This window comes from Furipterus horrens, unplaced genomic scaffold (genome assembly GCF_987537825.1).
Source record: "Furipterus horrens unplaced genomic scaffold, mFurHor1.1.pri manual_scaffold_6, whole genome shotgun sequence".
Lineage (NCBI taxonomy): Eukaryota > Metazoa > Chordata > Mammalia > Chiroptera > Furipteridae > Furipterus > Furipterus horrens.
This window is the reverse complement of record NW_028327176.1, coordinates 90,943,901-90,960,670: the sequence shown is the minus strand read 5'-3', so window position 1 is coordinate 90,960,670 and position 16,770 is coordinate 90,943,901. Positions and strand designations below refer to the sequence as shown.

Sequence of the window (16,770 nt, the reverse complement as noted above, 5' to 3'; positions counted from 1 at the left end):
TTCCTCAAAAAACTAAAAATGGAACTGCCTTTTGAACCAGCAATTCCATTGCTAGGATTATATCTGAAAAATCCTGAAACACCAATTCAAAAGAACCTATGTACCACTCACTATGTTCATAGCAGCGCTATTTACAATAGCCAAGTGCTGGAAACAGCCTAAGTGCCCATCTGTAGATGAGTGGATCAAAAAACTGTGGTTCATTTACACAATGGAATACTATGTAGCAGAAAGAAAGAAGGAACTTCTACCATTTGCAACAACATGGATGGAACTAGAGAGAATTATGCTTAGCGAAATAAGCCAGGCAACGAAAGAAAAATACCTTATGCTGTCACCTATTACAGGAAACTAATGAACAACACAAACAAATGAGCAAAATTGAAACAGAGGGCATAAGCCTATGATCTCATTACCTGAGTGATTGTCTGTACATACAGGCCTCACTTAATCCTGTCTGCAGCACTGCCTCCTGAGACTCAACGGTTTGGCTGAACTAAGTGGCTGGAATACAACAAGGATGCCAGCCTGTTAAACCAAGCACGCCGTTGTCCGGGGACAGCCAACTGACCTGGAGTCTGCATGATCCTTTCCCATGTGGGAAGGCCACCCTCCCCTCCACACCCCCACTCTTATTAGGGATTTCTGGACCCAAGGGTAGGTAGGACGACGACCATGTCCAGCTTGAAGCAGCTAGAGGAGCTTGAGACCTTTGCCCATTGTCCTTTATAAAGTTATAAAGGGTCTTAAGTCTGAGAGGGAGGGATTGTTATTTTTTATTGTTAAAATAATTAATTAATCATTTACTTATTAAAAAAGAAGAAGAAGAATATATGAAAGGGTGAAGCGGGAGAGCTTGTATGTACAACCCATGGGGGGGAATTGCTGGGGGAGGGGAATGTTGGGGGGAGGGGAGCAAAGGGGAAAAAATTGGAACTATTGTAACCAAAAAAAAAAAGATTTCCCTTTAGTCACCTTGCTGAGTCTGTCCTGGCACATTCTATATTTTTGGAACTTATAAACAAAACACACACAAGTGGGCTCACAAGCTGAGACCTGCAAACAGAAGCTACAGGAACCCATGAGTCTGCAGGCAGTAAAGCTGCAAACACCACCTTGTTCTCAAGTTGTACCTGAGGGTCACAGAGAACCCCAGGAAATGGTTCTGTTTCAGCCATAAAGCACCCAGCACTTTCACCCTCAGATACTTTAGGTGCATTTGCCCAATCAGCAGATTGAAAATCTGGAGCCCAGAAAACAAAGAGCACTCTGCTAAAGGCAAAATAAAAAAATTTCCAATGATAAGGGGCCTTCTCCATGGATCTCTCTGCTATTACTGTAGTGTCTACTTTTCTCTTGTCTAAAACTGCATCCAGGTTCTTAAGTCCTACAGACAGACATAAATATACTTTCCTCGAGAGTTTTGCACACTTTCAAAGCATAGGACCAGGTGAAAGCAAAAGCAGAAAAAATGCCATTTTGAACAAGTTCTTCACATAAGTAGGTCTCTAAAAAAAAAAAAAAAAACCTGCTATCTCATAAATGGAACACATCCATGCTGCACATAACACAGGGGAATAATTTTTAACATAATTCCTGTTGAGTTCGATTTTTTCAGCTCTTTTAGAGTTAAATAGGCATGCTGATTTCAAAACTGCAGTTAGTTTTCTTCTATAACATCAAGGTTTTTCTGTACAGCTTATCTTAACGCAACTGGCTCTAGGCTGGATCGAGCCTGGATCGAGGGAAGCACTAGCACTCTCCTATTGTCTGAGAGCAAACCTCCATCGAGTGGGGAGGAGTGGAGAATGACCTTGGAGACCAGCGACAGGTTCATACTTGTCTAGGCTATTCAGTTACACATGAGACAGTGTAGCGAGAGGTTGTGTGCTGCTCTATGTAGTGAATCATATTCCGAAGTATAGTCCGAGTTATTGTCTGTATACAAGGAGTTAGCAGGATTTATTTTTTTATTTACATATGTACTTATTTCCTTTCCTACAGATCATGTCTGCCTCTGCTATTTCTCATCCTAAGTGCCTGAACAACCCTGATTTGTTTTGTTACATCTGTGGCAGTTTCACCATTCCCAGTCAAAAGACAAACATCAGCACATTTGTCTGGCAAGCCTATTTTGCATATTTTAAAGTAAAACTTGGTGATCAAGATAAGTCTTGGGCACCTCACAAGGTGTGCAAGCAATGTGTTGAGAGTTTACAGATGTGGACAAAGGGAACACATGATAAATTGCTATTTGGTATACCTATGGTTTGGCGAGAGCCCAGAGATCATTCAAGTGACTGTTACTTTTGTATAGTGAAAACGTCAGGATATCACAAGAAAAATAAATGTAAAATAGAGTATCCTAGTTTACCACGAGCTATACGGCCAGTGCCTCATTCAACTGAAATCCCAATGCCAGTTTTCATTGAACTACCTATCCTCTTTCAAAGAACAAGAGTATGGTGAAGAACTAAGTGACAGCAACGATGAAGATTTTGAAAGTGAAGATGACTCAGTTCATGAGGGATTTGATCAGCATAGTTGAATGATTTAGCACGAGATTTGGGACTATCCAAAAAAGGCTTCAGAACTCCTAGCATCAAGACTGCATGAGAAAAACTTGCTTGAAAAAGGAGTGAAGGCATCCTACTTTTGATCAAGAGAGAGTGCATTTCTGCAGTACTTTCGAAATGAGGGTGGCTTTGTGTATTGCCATAACATACATGGTTTAATTTATAATGCAACTGAATGGCAACTGTTGATCGATAGCTCAAAGCGGAGCGTGAAGTGTGTCCTCCTCCACAATGGCAATTTATTTGGTGCAGTCCCAACTGGCCGTTCAGTTTGTTTTCATGAAGAATATGAAGACATAAAGAGAGTCATTGATCCGTTGCAGTATCACAAGCGCAATTGGATCATCTGTGTCAACCTTCAAATGGTCTGCTTCCTTCTTGGTCAGCAATGCAGATACATCAGGTATCCCTGTTTTCTGTGTATCTGGGACAGCAGAGCTCATAAGAAGCATTGGGTGGACTCGAATTGGCCTCCAAGATCTGACCTCAAACCTGGTGACCCAAACATTGTACATGAGCCACTTGTTGACAGAAAGAACATTATATTCCCACCTCTGCACATAAAACTGGGTCTCATGAAGCAATTTGTTAAAGCTTTGCCAACTGAAAGAGATTGTTTCAAGTATCCCATTTTGGCATTTCCTAGCCTGTTTTTTGAAAAGATAAAATACCTTAATATGTATGTTTGGTAGCAGAACTTTACTACTTGTACACAATTTGACTTACAGTAACAATATATAGCCTTTATATGAATAAAATAACTCTAAATAAACAGTATACTCAGGTAATTTTTTATTTGTTTTCCTTTGTATGTACATTTTGTATGATTTTGGGGACAAAGGGAGGGTATCCTGTATCTTAAAAAGTTGACGTGATAGAGAAAATCTGGGGTCATTTTTGGATTCAGATGCCAAAAGTTAGTCAAAAACAAGTGTCAGGTCTAACTCAACCAATAATCAAAGAAAGAAGCAGCAGACAACCTACCTCTATAATACCATAACCCTGTTACTAAATAGCCACCTCTGATGAGGAAAACATCTTTCCCTATGGTGTTTTGATATAAACTATTGCAGGAGCTTTAAAACCTTGTAGGGTGTATTAAATATGCAATATTAATTTTTTAAAAAATAATGCAGCCAGTTTGGCAAACTGCTTGTGTCCTTTCCTGGTATTTAACAATGGGGTATAGCAGAGAGACTTATTTGAGTTTGAGTTATTCACTCACTCAACCAATCAGCTACATAGAAGGCCTTGAGCAAGTCAGTTTATCTCTTCGGGCCTCAGGTTCATCTGTTCCCAGAAGGGGCTAAACTACATAATCTCTAAGGTCTCCTTTTCAGTGCCAATTTCTTTTCTCACAGTACCTTGCCAAGAGTACTGAACCAATTTACTTAAATTCTCCTTCAACACAGTGCCAACTCACTTAATCCTAGTACAAGAAGTTACTTTCTCCAAGAGCTTAAAACTATCAATTATATGCATGGAAAATGAGGCTGATGGGCAGGCCTGCAGGATATCTGCGATACTGTGAATTATAGAAAGAAGCACATATTTGGACTGCATCCTCATTTCTAGCACAGACCTTCTAAAACCCTTGGACTTTCCTAAGTGGTGACAGAGAGCACGGTGTCTTTTGTTATGTGAATGAGGTGACTTCGGGACTGTTCCTAGGTCACCTAAAGATGAGGGCTGGTTGTTAGGGGGCCTGGAACTCTAAGTCTCGCCTCTCAATCTTTTGGGAGGGGAGGGGCTGCAGGTTGAATTGATCACCAATGGCCAAAGATTTAATCAATCATGCCTCTGTAATGAAGCCTCCATTAAAACCAATAAAAGGACAGGTTCCGAGAGCTTCAGGGTTGGTGAATGCATGGAGGTGCTGGGAGAGTGCAGCACTTAGACAGGGCATGAAAGCTCTACACCCTTTCTACATCCTCTGTCCTACACATCTCTTCCAACTGGATGTTCACCTGCATCCCTTATCATATACCTTTAAAAAAATTTTTTTTGATCATTTTTAATTTTTTCAATTACAGCTGACATACAAAATTATATTAGTTTCAGGTGTACAACCCAATGATTAGCCATTATATAACTTAAGTGATCATCCCAATAAATCTTGCTCCCATCTGACACCATACATAGTTATTAAAACATTACTGACTGCATTCCCTGTGCAGTACTTACAACCCTATGACTATTCCGTAACAACCAATTTGTCCTTCTCAATCCCTTCACCTTTTGCACCCATTCCCTAACCACCCTCCCATCTGGCAACCATCAAAATGTTCTATGAGTTTGTTTCTGTTCTGCTTGTCTATTTGTTTCTTAGATTCAAATGTTAATAGATATGTATTTAGTCACATTTTATTCTTCATATTTTTTATCTTCTTTTTTTCCTTCTTCTTAAAAAAAGACCCTTTAGCTCTGACTGGTGTGGCTTAGTGGAGTGGGTGTTGTCATCCTGCAAACCGAAAGGTCGCTGGTTCAATTCCTGGTCAGGGCACTTGCCTGGATTGCAAGCCAGGCCCCCAGTTGCAGATGTGTGAGAGGCAACCAATCGATGTTTCTCTCCCTCTGTTTCTCCTTCCCTTCCCCTCTCTCTAAATATAAATAAATAAAATCCTTAAAAAAAAAAGAAGACCCTTTAACATTTCATATAAGACTGGTTTGGAGGCAATGAACTCCTTTAGCCTTTCTTTGACTGAAAAGTTCTTTATATGTCTTTTGATTCTAAATGATAACATTGCTGGGTAGAGTAATTCTGCCTCCAGGTCCTTGCTTTTCATCATTTTCAATATTTCTTGCCAATCCCTTCTATCCTGCAAAGTTTCTGTTGAAAAATCAGCTGACAGTATTATAGGAGTTCCCTTGTAGATAACTGCTTTGCTCTTGCTTCTTTTAAGTTTTTCTCTTTGTCTTCAACCTTTGGCACTTTAATTCTGATGTGCCTTGGTGTGGGCTTCTTTGCATCCATCTTGTATTAGACTCTCTGTGCTTCCTGGACTTATATGTCTATTTCCTTCACCAAGTTAGGGAAGCTTTCTGTCATTATTTTTTCAAACAGGTTTTCAATTTCTTGCTCTCTCTCTTCTCCTTCTGGCACCCCTATGATGCAAATGTTGGTACATCTGAAGCTGTCCCAGAGGCTCCTTCCACTATCCTCATTTTCTTGAGTTGTTGTTTTTTCTTTTTGCTCTTCTGATTGGGTGTTTTTGCTTCCTTATATTGCAAATCACCATTTTGATTATTGGCTTCATGTACTCTACTCCAGATTCCCTGTATATTAGTCTTCATTTTATTTAGTGTAGCCTTCATTTCTGACTGATTCTTTTTTTATGGTTTCCATGTCCATTTTTATGCTGTTGAAGTTCTAAGTTCATCTACTTTTCCCCTAAGTCCATTGAGCATCCTTATAACCAGTGTTTTGAATTCTGCATCTAGTAGGCTGCTTGTCTCCATTTTGTTTAGTTCTTTTTCTTGAGTTTTTTTCTGCTTTCATTTGGAACATGTTTCTTTGCCTCCTCATTTTGGCTGCCCACCTGTGTTTGTTTCTATGTATTAGATAGAGCTGCTATGTCTCCCAGGCTTGGTAGAGTGGCCTTATGTAGTAGGTGTCTTATAGGGCTAGTGTAACCCTCCTCTTAGTTGAGTCTTGATTGCTGTTGGCACATCAGTGGGAGGGATTTACCCCCAGGCTGATCAGCTGCAAGAACTGGCTACGACCATTGTGAAGGGTCAGCTGTGCAACAGGGGCCAACCCCATGGAGCAGGACTTACTTTAGCGGGGCTCTGGTGCCCAGTGAGTCTGCCCTGAGTGTGTCATTTGTGGAGGTGACTGGGTGGCGCTTTGATGTGGTCTGAAGCTGTCCACTGAGTGCACTGGCTCTGGGACCTCACAGGAGGTGCAGGCCAGTCGGCCACTGCCTGTGTTCTGACAGAGGTCACAAGACATGAGCTACAAAGTATTCTGCAGGTGGCTGCTACTTGTGCTGGGCTTGGAGATGTCCAGGAGAGTCCAAGCTGCAAACCAAGTCCAGCTGTCACTAGTGCCAAGCCTGGGGTCACTTAGCAAGAGGTAGAGGGCATGACAAGGCCAGATGCTACTTGTTTGAGAGATTTTAGAAAAGTCTGAAGCACGAGCCAAGACAGTCCATATATATGGAAACACCACTGGAAACAGCTTGGGTGAGCCGGCAATTAGTGGGGCAGGGCCTGAGAATCATCAAGGTGGAGCAAAGAGTGATAACCAAGTTGATGGAGACTCAGGTATGATCTCCTACAAGCTCTTCTGGGGAAGGGCTCAGAAAAGGAACAATGGCCTCTGCCCATACTTCTTTGGGAGAAAGCTGCCCTCCTCCAGCTCTCGCCCTGATGTCAATTCAGTTCCTTCCCATATATCCCTGGTGCCTTTCAAGCTGCTATCCCAGTGCTGGAGCTCTGAGTGAGCAAGTCCTAGTAAGTCTGTGCACGAACCCTTTAAAAGGAACTGCCTGGGACTCTAGAAGCCCTTCATCTCACTCGGCCACAATCCCCACTGGTTTTCACTGCCAGAAGTTATGGGGATTTCTCTTCCTGGCACTGGAACCCTGGGCTGGGGCAACTGGTGTGGGGCTGGGACCCCTCACTCCTCAGGGGGGATGTCCACAGCCAAGATATCCCTCCCAATTTTAAACCATATGTTGGTGTGCGACCAGCTCATTCCGTCTCTCCATCCCTCCTACCAGTCTTGCTGTGGTTTTTATATATCCTTAGTTGTAGGACTTCCATTCAGCTAGATTTCAGGCGGTTCTGAATGATGGTTGTTCTACAGTCGTAATTTTGATGTGGTTATGGGAGGATGCAAGTAGCGCATTTACCCATGCCGCCACCCTGACTGGAAGCCCTCCTATCCTTTTAAATAAACTGGTAAATATAAGTAAATGTTTCCCTGAATTCTGTAAGTCACTCTAGTTAATTAATTGAATCCAAAGGGGTAGGAGTTCATGGGAGCCAGTTGATCAGAAGTACAAGTAACAACCTGGACTTTTGCAACTGGCATCTGAAGTCCAAGGAAGGGGTCCTGCAACCTCTATAGGTTGTTGGTTGATCAGAAGCACAGGTGTTAACCTGGGCTTGCAACTGGAGTCTGAAGTGGAGGGCAATCTTGTGGGACTGAGCCCTTCACCTGTGGGATCTGATGCTACCTCCAGGTAGATAGTAACAGAATTGTAGGACACCCAGCTGGTGTCCCTAGCATTGCTTGGTGTGGGAATAACCCTCCATACATTTAGAAATTCATCTTAAAACCATTTTAATACACTTCCTTCTAACAGTTATCTTTAAAATCCTTCCAACCAGAGCAGTGTAAAATGGTGTCTGAAGGCACTTTATACTTCCTAATCCTTAACTGTCTACATTAGAATTACTCTCACTTCATAGTCTTTACTTTCACTGTATTCCTGAGTGCATGTATATCTGCACCTTAGGTACTTCCTAATCTCTGGGCTTTATATACTATTTCACCTCCCTTAGTATTCACACTTTTCAAAGTTTTAAAGCAGAAAAACCCTTTATTCAAAGGGAATCTTCCTCACAACACCAATACATAAACACGTTTAAAAAGGAGGAAGATGGTTTGCTCTGATTGACAGGAATGAGGAGAGGAAGGACTAGGCACAGCCCCTCCCGCCTCCCCATGCCCTGAACCACAGATATACTCCAGAATCTTCACCAGATTTCCAAGGTTCCTGGACCTTCAAGTTACAAAGGGCCAATCCCCCCTAGTAACTCAGTCTAGTTTCTGGAGCAAGTCCTACTGGCACAATTCAGGTGTTCCCATAGTAACCAACTTCAAGTTCTTTGAAATTATTTTGACATAATCTAATTTCTGGTAGCATGCAGAAGTGGTTGTCTCTGAGAAAGACAACTGGGTGGTTAGGTGAGGCAATATATTTTTGAATCTTTAAATTGTGATCATGTCTTAGCTACACACACACACACAGCAATTTAAAAATAAACAAAAATTCCATAAAAATCATTAGGTATCTATGGATTCCAGTACCTTTTTGTCCATAATTGTCCACTGGCCCTCAGTGTTCTGCTTCAAAACACAGTGGTTGCGGGAAATCATCAGAGGGCAGATTTTTGATAACAATTGGTACGTAACACCAAATCCTCGTCCTAAAGTCACCTAGGAAGACAACAGTGTAAGAGACACCATCAGCCATTGTGCTGAAAAAAAGATTTACAATCTTGTCAACCAGTGGTATCCACATGTCCTGACTTACGAAACCAGACTCCCATAAAACCCACACAGCTCATCAACGATCTTCTCCTTCAGCTGCCATGGGAGCCACTAGGTAGGAAAGGCAAGAAGCTGTGACAAGAAGAGACAGCTATGGACTTACTCATGGGATGTCAGGGTTGGTAGGACCCTGAAAAGCCATGAGATGGAGAAATTCTTTCTGCACACCCTCATCAAACCACTTTTGTTTAAAGTATATTTTATTGATTATACTATTATAATCGTCCCAATTATTCCCCTTTGCCCCTGTCCGCCCAGTACCCCCCTTTCTTCCAGCAATACCCCCATTAGTTCATGTCTATAGGTCGTGCATGTAAGTTCTTTGGCTTCTCCATTTCCTATACTATTCTTAACTTCCCCGTCTATTTTATTCCTACCAATTATGCTTCTTAATCCCTGCACCATTTCCCCATTCTCCCCCTCCCCCTCCCAGCTGATAACCCTCCATATGATCTCTCCATCTATGATTCTGTTCCTATTCTGGCTGTTTGCTTAATTTGTTTTTAGATACAGTAGTTGAGTTGATAATTGAGTTTGTTGCCACTTTAATGTTCATGGTTTTGATCTTCTTTTTCTTAAATAAGTCCCTTTAACATTTCACTTAATAATGCGTTGGTGGTGAATAACTCCTTTAGCTTTACCTTGTCTGGGAAGGACTTTATCTGCCCTTCCATTCTAAATGACAGCTTTGCTGGATAGAGTAATTTAGGTTGTGGGTCCTTGCTTTTCATCACTTGAATACTTCTTGCCAGTCCCTTCTTGCTTGCAGTTTCTTTTGAGAAATCCGTTGACAGTCTTATTGGAACTCCTTTGTACGTAACTCTGCTTTTTTCTTGTTGCTTTTAAGATTCTGTCTTTCACTTTAATTTTTGGCATTTTAATTATGATGTGTCTTGGTGTGTTCCTCTTTGGGTCCAACTTGTTTGGGACTCTCTGTACTTCCTGGACTTATATGTCTATTTCCTTTGCTAAATTAGAGAAGTTTCCTTCTAATTTTTTCAAAGAAGTTTTCAATTTCTTGCTCTTCCTCTTCTCCTTCTGGCCTCCCTATTATTCAGATGTTGGCACATTTGAAGATGTCCCAGAGGTTCCTAAGTCTCTCCTCATGTTTTTGAATTTTTGTTTCTTCTTTTGTTCTGGTTGAATGTTTATCTCTTCCTTATGTTCCAAATTGTTGGTTTGAATCCTGGCTTCCTTCCCTTCTCTGTTGGTTTCCCGTGGATTATTCTTTGTTTCATTTAGTGTAACCTTCATTTCTTCCTTTATTTTTTTGCCGTACTCATGGAGTTCTCTGAGCATTCTTATTACCAGTGTTTTGAACTCTGCATCTGATAGGTTAGCTGTCTCTGTTTCACTTAGTTCTTCTGGGGTTTTGTTCTGTTCTTTGATTTAGACCGTATTTCTTTGTCTTGTCAATTTAGCAGCCTCCCCATGTTTGTTTCTCTGTATTAGGTACAGCTGCTTTTACTCCCTTAGTAGCATGGCTTGTGTAGAAAAGGCACTTGCAAATCGTGTGGGGCAGAACCTTAAGATAACTACTAGGGTGTGGCAATCTGCTTCACTGCTTTGTGGCTGTGTGGTGAGGGCTCAGAGAGGGGACAATGCTGCCACCTGGCTTCTGGCTGTTTGCCTGGTGTTCACCCCATTTCCAGTCATTTCACCCTCTTCCTATCTGCAATTGGCACCCTTCCAGCTGCTGCCCCAGTGGTGAATCCTGGAGTGGGTAGGTTTGTGTATATTCTAAAACCATGCAGGCCCTTTAAGCAGAGAAAATGTGGCAGTTTCTTCCGCTGCCCCAACCCCCACAGGTTTTATAGCCAAAGGTAATAGGGTTCTATCTTTCCAGTGTTGGAACCCTGGGCTGTGGTTCTGGCCGGGGGCTGGGATCACTCACTCCTAAGGTATCCCTCTCATCTATTCCACCACTGCCACCGCCTTTCCACGTCACGCCATGTCTCCACCTGTGTCAGAAACTTCACCCTCCTACCCCACTGGATGAATGTGTCTTCTTTAAATCCTTGGTTGTCAGATTCTGATACAGCTCAATTTTCTGACATTCTCAGTGTTATTATTTTTGAGATCTGGTTGTAATTCTATGGTTGCGCAAGGAGGCAAAGGGTGTCTACCTACACTTCCATCTTGACCGGAAGTTCTCAACTAGTCTTAAACACTGCCAAGAACTATATAGCCTCCATACAAGACAGTTCCCAACTTTTTAATGACTCTGACTTGGCATCTTCCTCACTATAAATTCCATCCATTGGCCCTGGCTATGCCATGACATCATCAGAAAATCTCCATTCCCCTCCCACATGGACGTTATAGTGCCTGCTAAGTCTTCCCTTTTCTTGGCCCTATGTTCCCAGTTACTTCAACCTACCTCTCATGACATGGTTTTGAGTCTCTTTGTTATCCTAATGGGTCTTTGCTATCCTGGATGCCATAGTAAGAAAAATAAACTTAATTTCTATTACACAGCTGAATCCAAGTATCACTTTCCCAGTTCTAAATATTATCATTGGAGCTTATAAATTGCATTTGCTTTCACAGCAGTTCTATCACACTGCCAATGTATCCTCAGGCTTAGGAATGATTAAATTTCTTGGTCTGACCCTCCCCCATGAATTGCTATGCTAAGTCACATCTCTTCTGTCCTATACTTGATAGTTGGTAAATTTGGATTTAAGTGCAAGACCTTACATTGATTCCTATTAAACTTCATCTTGTTAGTTCAGCCTGTCACATGAGCTTGTCAAGACCTTTATGAATTTTTAATCTGCCATCAGACATATTCATTACTCCTTCCAAGTTTGAGTCACTCACCAAACTGATATAACGCCCTTTGTACCTGCATTCAAGACATGGATACAAAGCCAAAGCTCTCAGGAAAGTCTAGTAAACCTTCTACCACACATTCTAGATACATCTTTCAACCAGTTATAAATTCAACCAAAGTCTTTGCATTGAGTCCATATTTTCCATCTTATCCACAAGGACAGTATTAAGAGCCCCTGGAAAAGGTTGCAAAGAAGCCTGAATTCACACCTATTATACTTTCCTGATGGACCAGTCTGGTTCATAATAACCCTGTCAAGGAAGGAAATGAAATTCTTCTGAGATCCAAATCTTAGAATTCCCTGTTTGTTCTTCTTGGTGCACAAGCCACCTTTTTAATGACCAATATAACAACCTTACCTGGGAACATTACATCAAGTGATCTGTGGTTTTCTAAAAGCTTCCCTCTTTGCTCCTTTTGAAAATCTTTCAGGATCATCCCTGTCTTCCTCAGTCCCTCAAAGACCCCGATCCATCTTCCCGCCACACACTTTTATCTCAATTACTGACACTATTATCCAACCATCTGCTTAGCCCAAAACTCAGGAGCCATCTTTAATTCATCTGTTCCTCACCCCACATTCAAATCATCAGCAAATTCTACTGGCTGTAATTTAGCATGTCCTAAATATCTCTTCGCTTCTACCTCTATGGCCACTACCATAGTCAAAAACAACCTGGCTTCCATCCTGGGTAGGTGGCTCAGAGATGGCTGGAGCATCATCCCATACACCAAAGGGTCATGCAGTCAATTCCCGGTCAGGGCACATACCTAGGTTGCAGGCTGGACCCCCAGTTGGGGAGCATACAGGAGGCAACCAGTCTGTGTTTTTCTCTCACATTGATATTTCTTTCTCTTTCTCTCTCCCCTCTCCCACTCTTCCTCTGAAATCAATAAACGTGTCCTTGGGGGAGAAACAAACTGGCTTCCTCCAGTTATGCTGTTTTTTGCTCCTGTGCTGGTCCTCTAAATTTTATTCTTCACACAGCAACTAGAATGGTAATGTAAATCAAATTATTTCCCTTTTTTCCTTAAAATTTTCCAATGATCCAAACCTCCTCCTATAGCCTATAAGGCTCTGAAGGTCCAAAACCCCTCCTCCACCTCTTTAGTGTTATCTCATATCATGATCAGAAACACTCACTTCTTCCTGAAAGTCTTTTCACCTGCTCTGCTTAGAACACTCTGCTTAGAACACTCTTCTCTCAGACATTTACATGGGCTCCTTCTTGTCTTACAAGTTTCATCTCCTCAGAGGCCTATCCTGATGACCCTATCTAAAATTGCTGCCTGCTCTCTACTCCCCTGTCCTACCCCACTGCATTCCTTTATGTTACTAGCATGCACTTATCACAACCCAAAACTAACTTGCTTGTTTATTTTTATCTCCCTCTTGCCAGAATATGAATTTCATGAGCAGCCACCTTATCTGTATTGTGTACCACTGTATTTCTGTACCTGGCATGGTGCTCAGTAAATATCTGTGAATGAATGAAGAGATCTTCCTTATGAGTCCTCCCAGATTCCAAGACAGGTCTTCTTCAGGCCAGAAGCTGGAAACTGGGTTACTACCACTGGAAACTATGGCGCAGCAAACAGCCGGGAACTCTTACAATCTGATTTGTTCCACTTTAAAATTATGTGGTGACCACCTCTACCAAAATCCTAAGTCCAAAGTTTTTCAGTTCTTTGACAGTTTGCCAAAAATTTCATTAACTATGGAAGTTCCTCTGAATTAATATATATATCCTTTAAAAAAGGACTATTTAAGGGCTTATCGCTCCTCCATATTCAACAGGAATTTCCATTTAGGTAGCTTTATTTCTAATAAAGGAAGTATTCCATACTCCATTTTAATACTTGAGGGGAGACAGCCAGATTGCCATTGTGAGTAGCCTGGGAAAAGTATTACAGAAAAGGGAGATGGGTGTCTTTTTCTGAAATTGCTTCCTACAGACTCTGGATCTAGAAAAGGAAGGAAACATTCTTTCTTGTCCTTCCCTTCACTGACTGGTCGTAAATTTTATGTTAGTAACCATGGCTAACAGTCTGCAGTGAGCGTATCTGGATATCCCAGCATCATTTGTTAACACAAAACTAAATTTCCCATGGGAACTGAATGCAAAAAAACCACCAACTCATACGTTGGGGTTGTTTCCATTTGCTATACAACAATTTTGCAAGGCTTTGAGCTTACTGAAGTGATATCATTGGTCATCTTGTCCTTATCCACCTTCACTAATCCTCTCCCTGTCCTCGTGGGAATGATGCCTACTGTTTCCCAGAAGACCAGTAAATATTCTATAACCATCCTTTCCCTTTTTCCAACCCTCTTAGCACAGAAAATTTTGTGAAAACCAAACACAAAATAAAAAGGAAAAAATGAAGATAGTATGGCCTTTCCCAAGGGCCAAAATACTTATAGGGCCAGGAAACTAGCTAATTTGCAATAAATCTCTTTAATTTGCTTTTTCAGAAAACTCTCTGGTTTAAAAAATTTAAAGACACACATTCAGGCAGACAGTTTACTATAGTATTCCCTACAGTGAAATGAGAGGAACCTTGTTTTATTATGTTATCTGTGAAATCTGAGACTGTGAGGTGACCTGGGAAGGCAGAAAACTGATCATACTCTACTATAACAATCAAATGATATCAGCATACCTCTTTCTAAACATGTGCACATCAGCTAGCACTATGATTTGGGACCATTACAGTTAGTAAGACTTCATCTCTTGTCTTTGACTCAGGCCTCTCTTCATGCACAGTGCAGGCTATGCTCCAACTGCTTCCTAAGACCCCCAGCCTTGCATAGAGCCCAGCCTGGCAGACCCCTCCACCACACCAGGGCTCTGAGACAAGCCAATCCTTCCATGTGTCTTCACCATTTCTTCTGGTTTCTGTGGGTCGCTCCTCAGACAAAATTATACAACAGTTCAAAATATGTATAGGAATGCTTTTCAGTCCTTGCTACGGATGTTCTAATTCTTTCTATTCTCCCCTCCCCTCAACCAAGACCCACAGTGTTACCAAGCTATTCAGAAGTGATAAATTAATTCACAGCAATTTAATCTGAAGAATAAACATCTGACTTCTAAGTGCCTTATAGGGCTGTGTGTAGGAATACAATATATATATGTGTAGGGCTCAGATTAGGTTATTATGTGAAAGTGCAAACCCTATACAAAACATAGTTACTATTATTCAGGTGTTAGTATCATTTGTGAAAGTTCCCAAAGGTGCATGATTTGGGGAAGGGCAGTGCAAGGATAAGTAAATGCTCATTCTCTAAAAGAATGAATGCCCAATGCAGACTTTTATGCACTGACACCTGGAGAGACAAAGAGATTTGGAGGCAGAAGTGTCTTCCCAATGTTCTTCAAATCAGAGCTTAAAAGTAACCCTTTATAACCACCTAATCTAGCAACATTTAAGGCTAGACCTGAATCCCTCTTCTGAACTGAGGAACCACTACTGCTCTTTGCACCTGATCATACAGTCTGCCTCGATGTTCACAGACTGCTTCTCTGAGTATAAAATCCTCTTTCCCCATTCAAAACAAAAACTCTTAGAGGGCAGAAGTTTTTATTTGGCTCCCTTATAGTACACTAAACAAAGTACTCAATAAATACGTGGGAGACTGAATTGAGACTAGGAAAAGCTAATCAAACATACATACATACATAATTATAAAAGACTTATCTTTCACACAGATTATTTCCAAAACCCAAATGGTTCCCAGCCACGATCAGCTGGTCCGTGATCCAGCTCTCTGCAAGCTCACTGCACTCTTAACTCCCCTTCCTCCCTCTTCTGTCATCCTCTAGAACCACCACCCCATTCCAAATGTCCCCCAAAAGTAACTGTCTCACCTTTCTTGATTTTTTTTTTTTTTTTTTTTGCATTTATGACCGCACTGGAACACAATATAAGCAGCATTTTCTGAATCCCCACTCCGCACCTAGCTCAGGGGATGCCACTGGGCAGTACCGAGACTGACAGGATTAAAGTGGCCCACCCCTCAGTGCCCATTTTCCTCAAGAGTTGGAAAGGAAGGCATTTTTGACCAAAACCCGCAACCGTTTTCAAAATACTCGAGAGTTCACGCTCTCCGCGCAAGTTGAGCTCCACAGGGCTCCGCGCGGCCCTCCCGAACCAGCCGCCCCCTTCCCCTCGAAACCCCAGCCGGTCCTCAGGTCCTCTGCACACACCCCCACCGGCCCCTCGAGCAACCCGACTCCCCAGCTCGCCCTTCAGGCCTATCTTTCCTCCCACACGGTCCCTGCTTCCCCCAAACACCCCTCCCCCCACCCCAGGCCCTTCCCCCCACAACCGCTCGCATCAGAACCTTTTCTCCCTTCTCTCCTTCGGGCCCTTAGCGCCCCAATCCTCTTTCCCGCTCCCGCCTCCCCTTTTCCATTTGGCCCTCGGGCCCGGGCGCCTCGGCCCCCTCCAGGCCCGGCTTCCCTTAAGTCCCATTCTCCGAGGCCTCCCGCTCACCTCATTTCCATCCTCAAGCAGGAGCCACTCGGCGTCCATCCCCACGCGCCGCAAGCACCAGCTCCGGCTGCCGAGGCGGTCCCTCGGAGCCAAGGAGCCGGGCTCCCCCATCGCCCACTATAACCAGCACAGAGCCAGACCCCGGCCCGGGTTCCCGCCGCCTCTTCGCTTCTCTGACAACGTAACTACACAACAGGCAGAAGCAATCGTTCCGCGCTCGCGATCGACGCGAACTGCGGCTCGGGCTCCGCGCCCCGCCCGCCTAGGCCAGCATGCGAAGCCATTGCACTTGCGCGAGAGAAAGGGCGCAGCCGGGCTCACGGTGGTGCGGGTCTCTAGCCCCAGGCGGCGCGGAGGTCGGATGCAGTAACCCGACACTTGCATTACACCCTTCTCGCCCTTTCTAGAACCCTCCCCCCAATCCTACCCGCCGTAAACTGGAAACTCTTCTCACCTTTCCCTTTCTTTTTTTCTACATTTTGCTTCATGATAATTTACGTAAAACTATAACCAACTTTTAAACAACTTTAAATCTGTAATGATTTTTAAATGTTAAGTCTGTTTCTAAATAGGAC

At 42.7% G+C, this 16,770-nt stretch overlaps 1 protein-coding gene across 2 annotated transcripts in view; it reads right to left on the bottom strand.

Annotated features, from left to right (window-relative positions):
- RNF8 (ring finger protein 8) overlaps positions 1-16,431 on the bottom strand; it is a 40,348-nt gene extending 23,917 nt beyond the window's left edge. The window contains exons 1-2 of one of the 2 annotated variants that reach the window (XM_090282328.1): positions 16,196-16,431; positions 8,617-8,745 (exon numbers count right to left, since the gene is read on the bottom strand). In XM_090282328.1, the coding sequence (XP_090138454.1) occupies positions 8,617-8,745; positions 16,196-16,306 (240 nt within the window). In that variant the 5' untranslated portion in view covers positions 16,307-16,431. The remainder of the gene's footprint in view (positions 1-8,616; positions 8,746-16,195) is intronic. The other variant, XM_090282327.1, reaches the window with a different exon arrangement.
- Between the last annotated feature and the right edge of the window lie 339 nt (positions 16,432-16,770).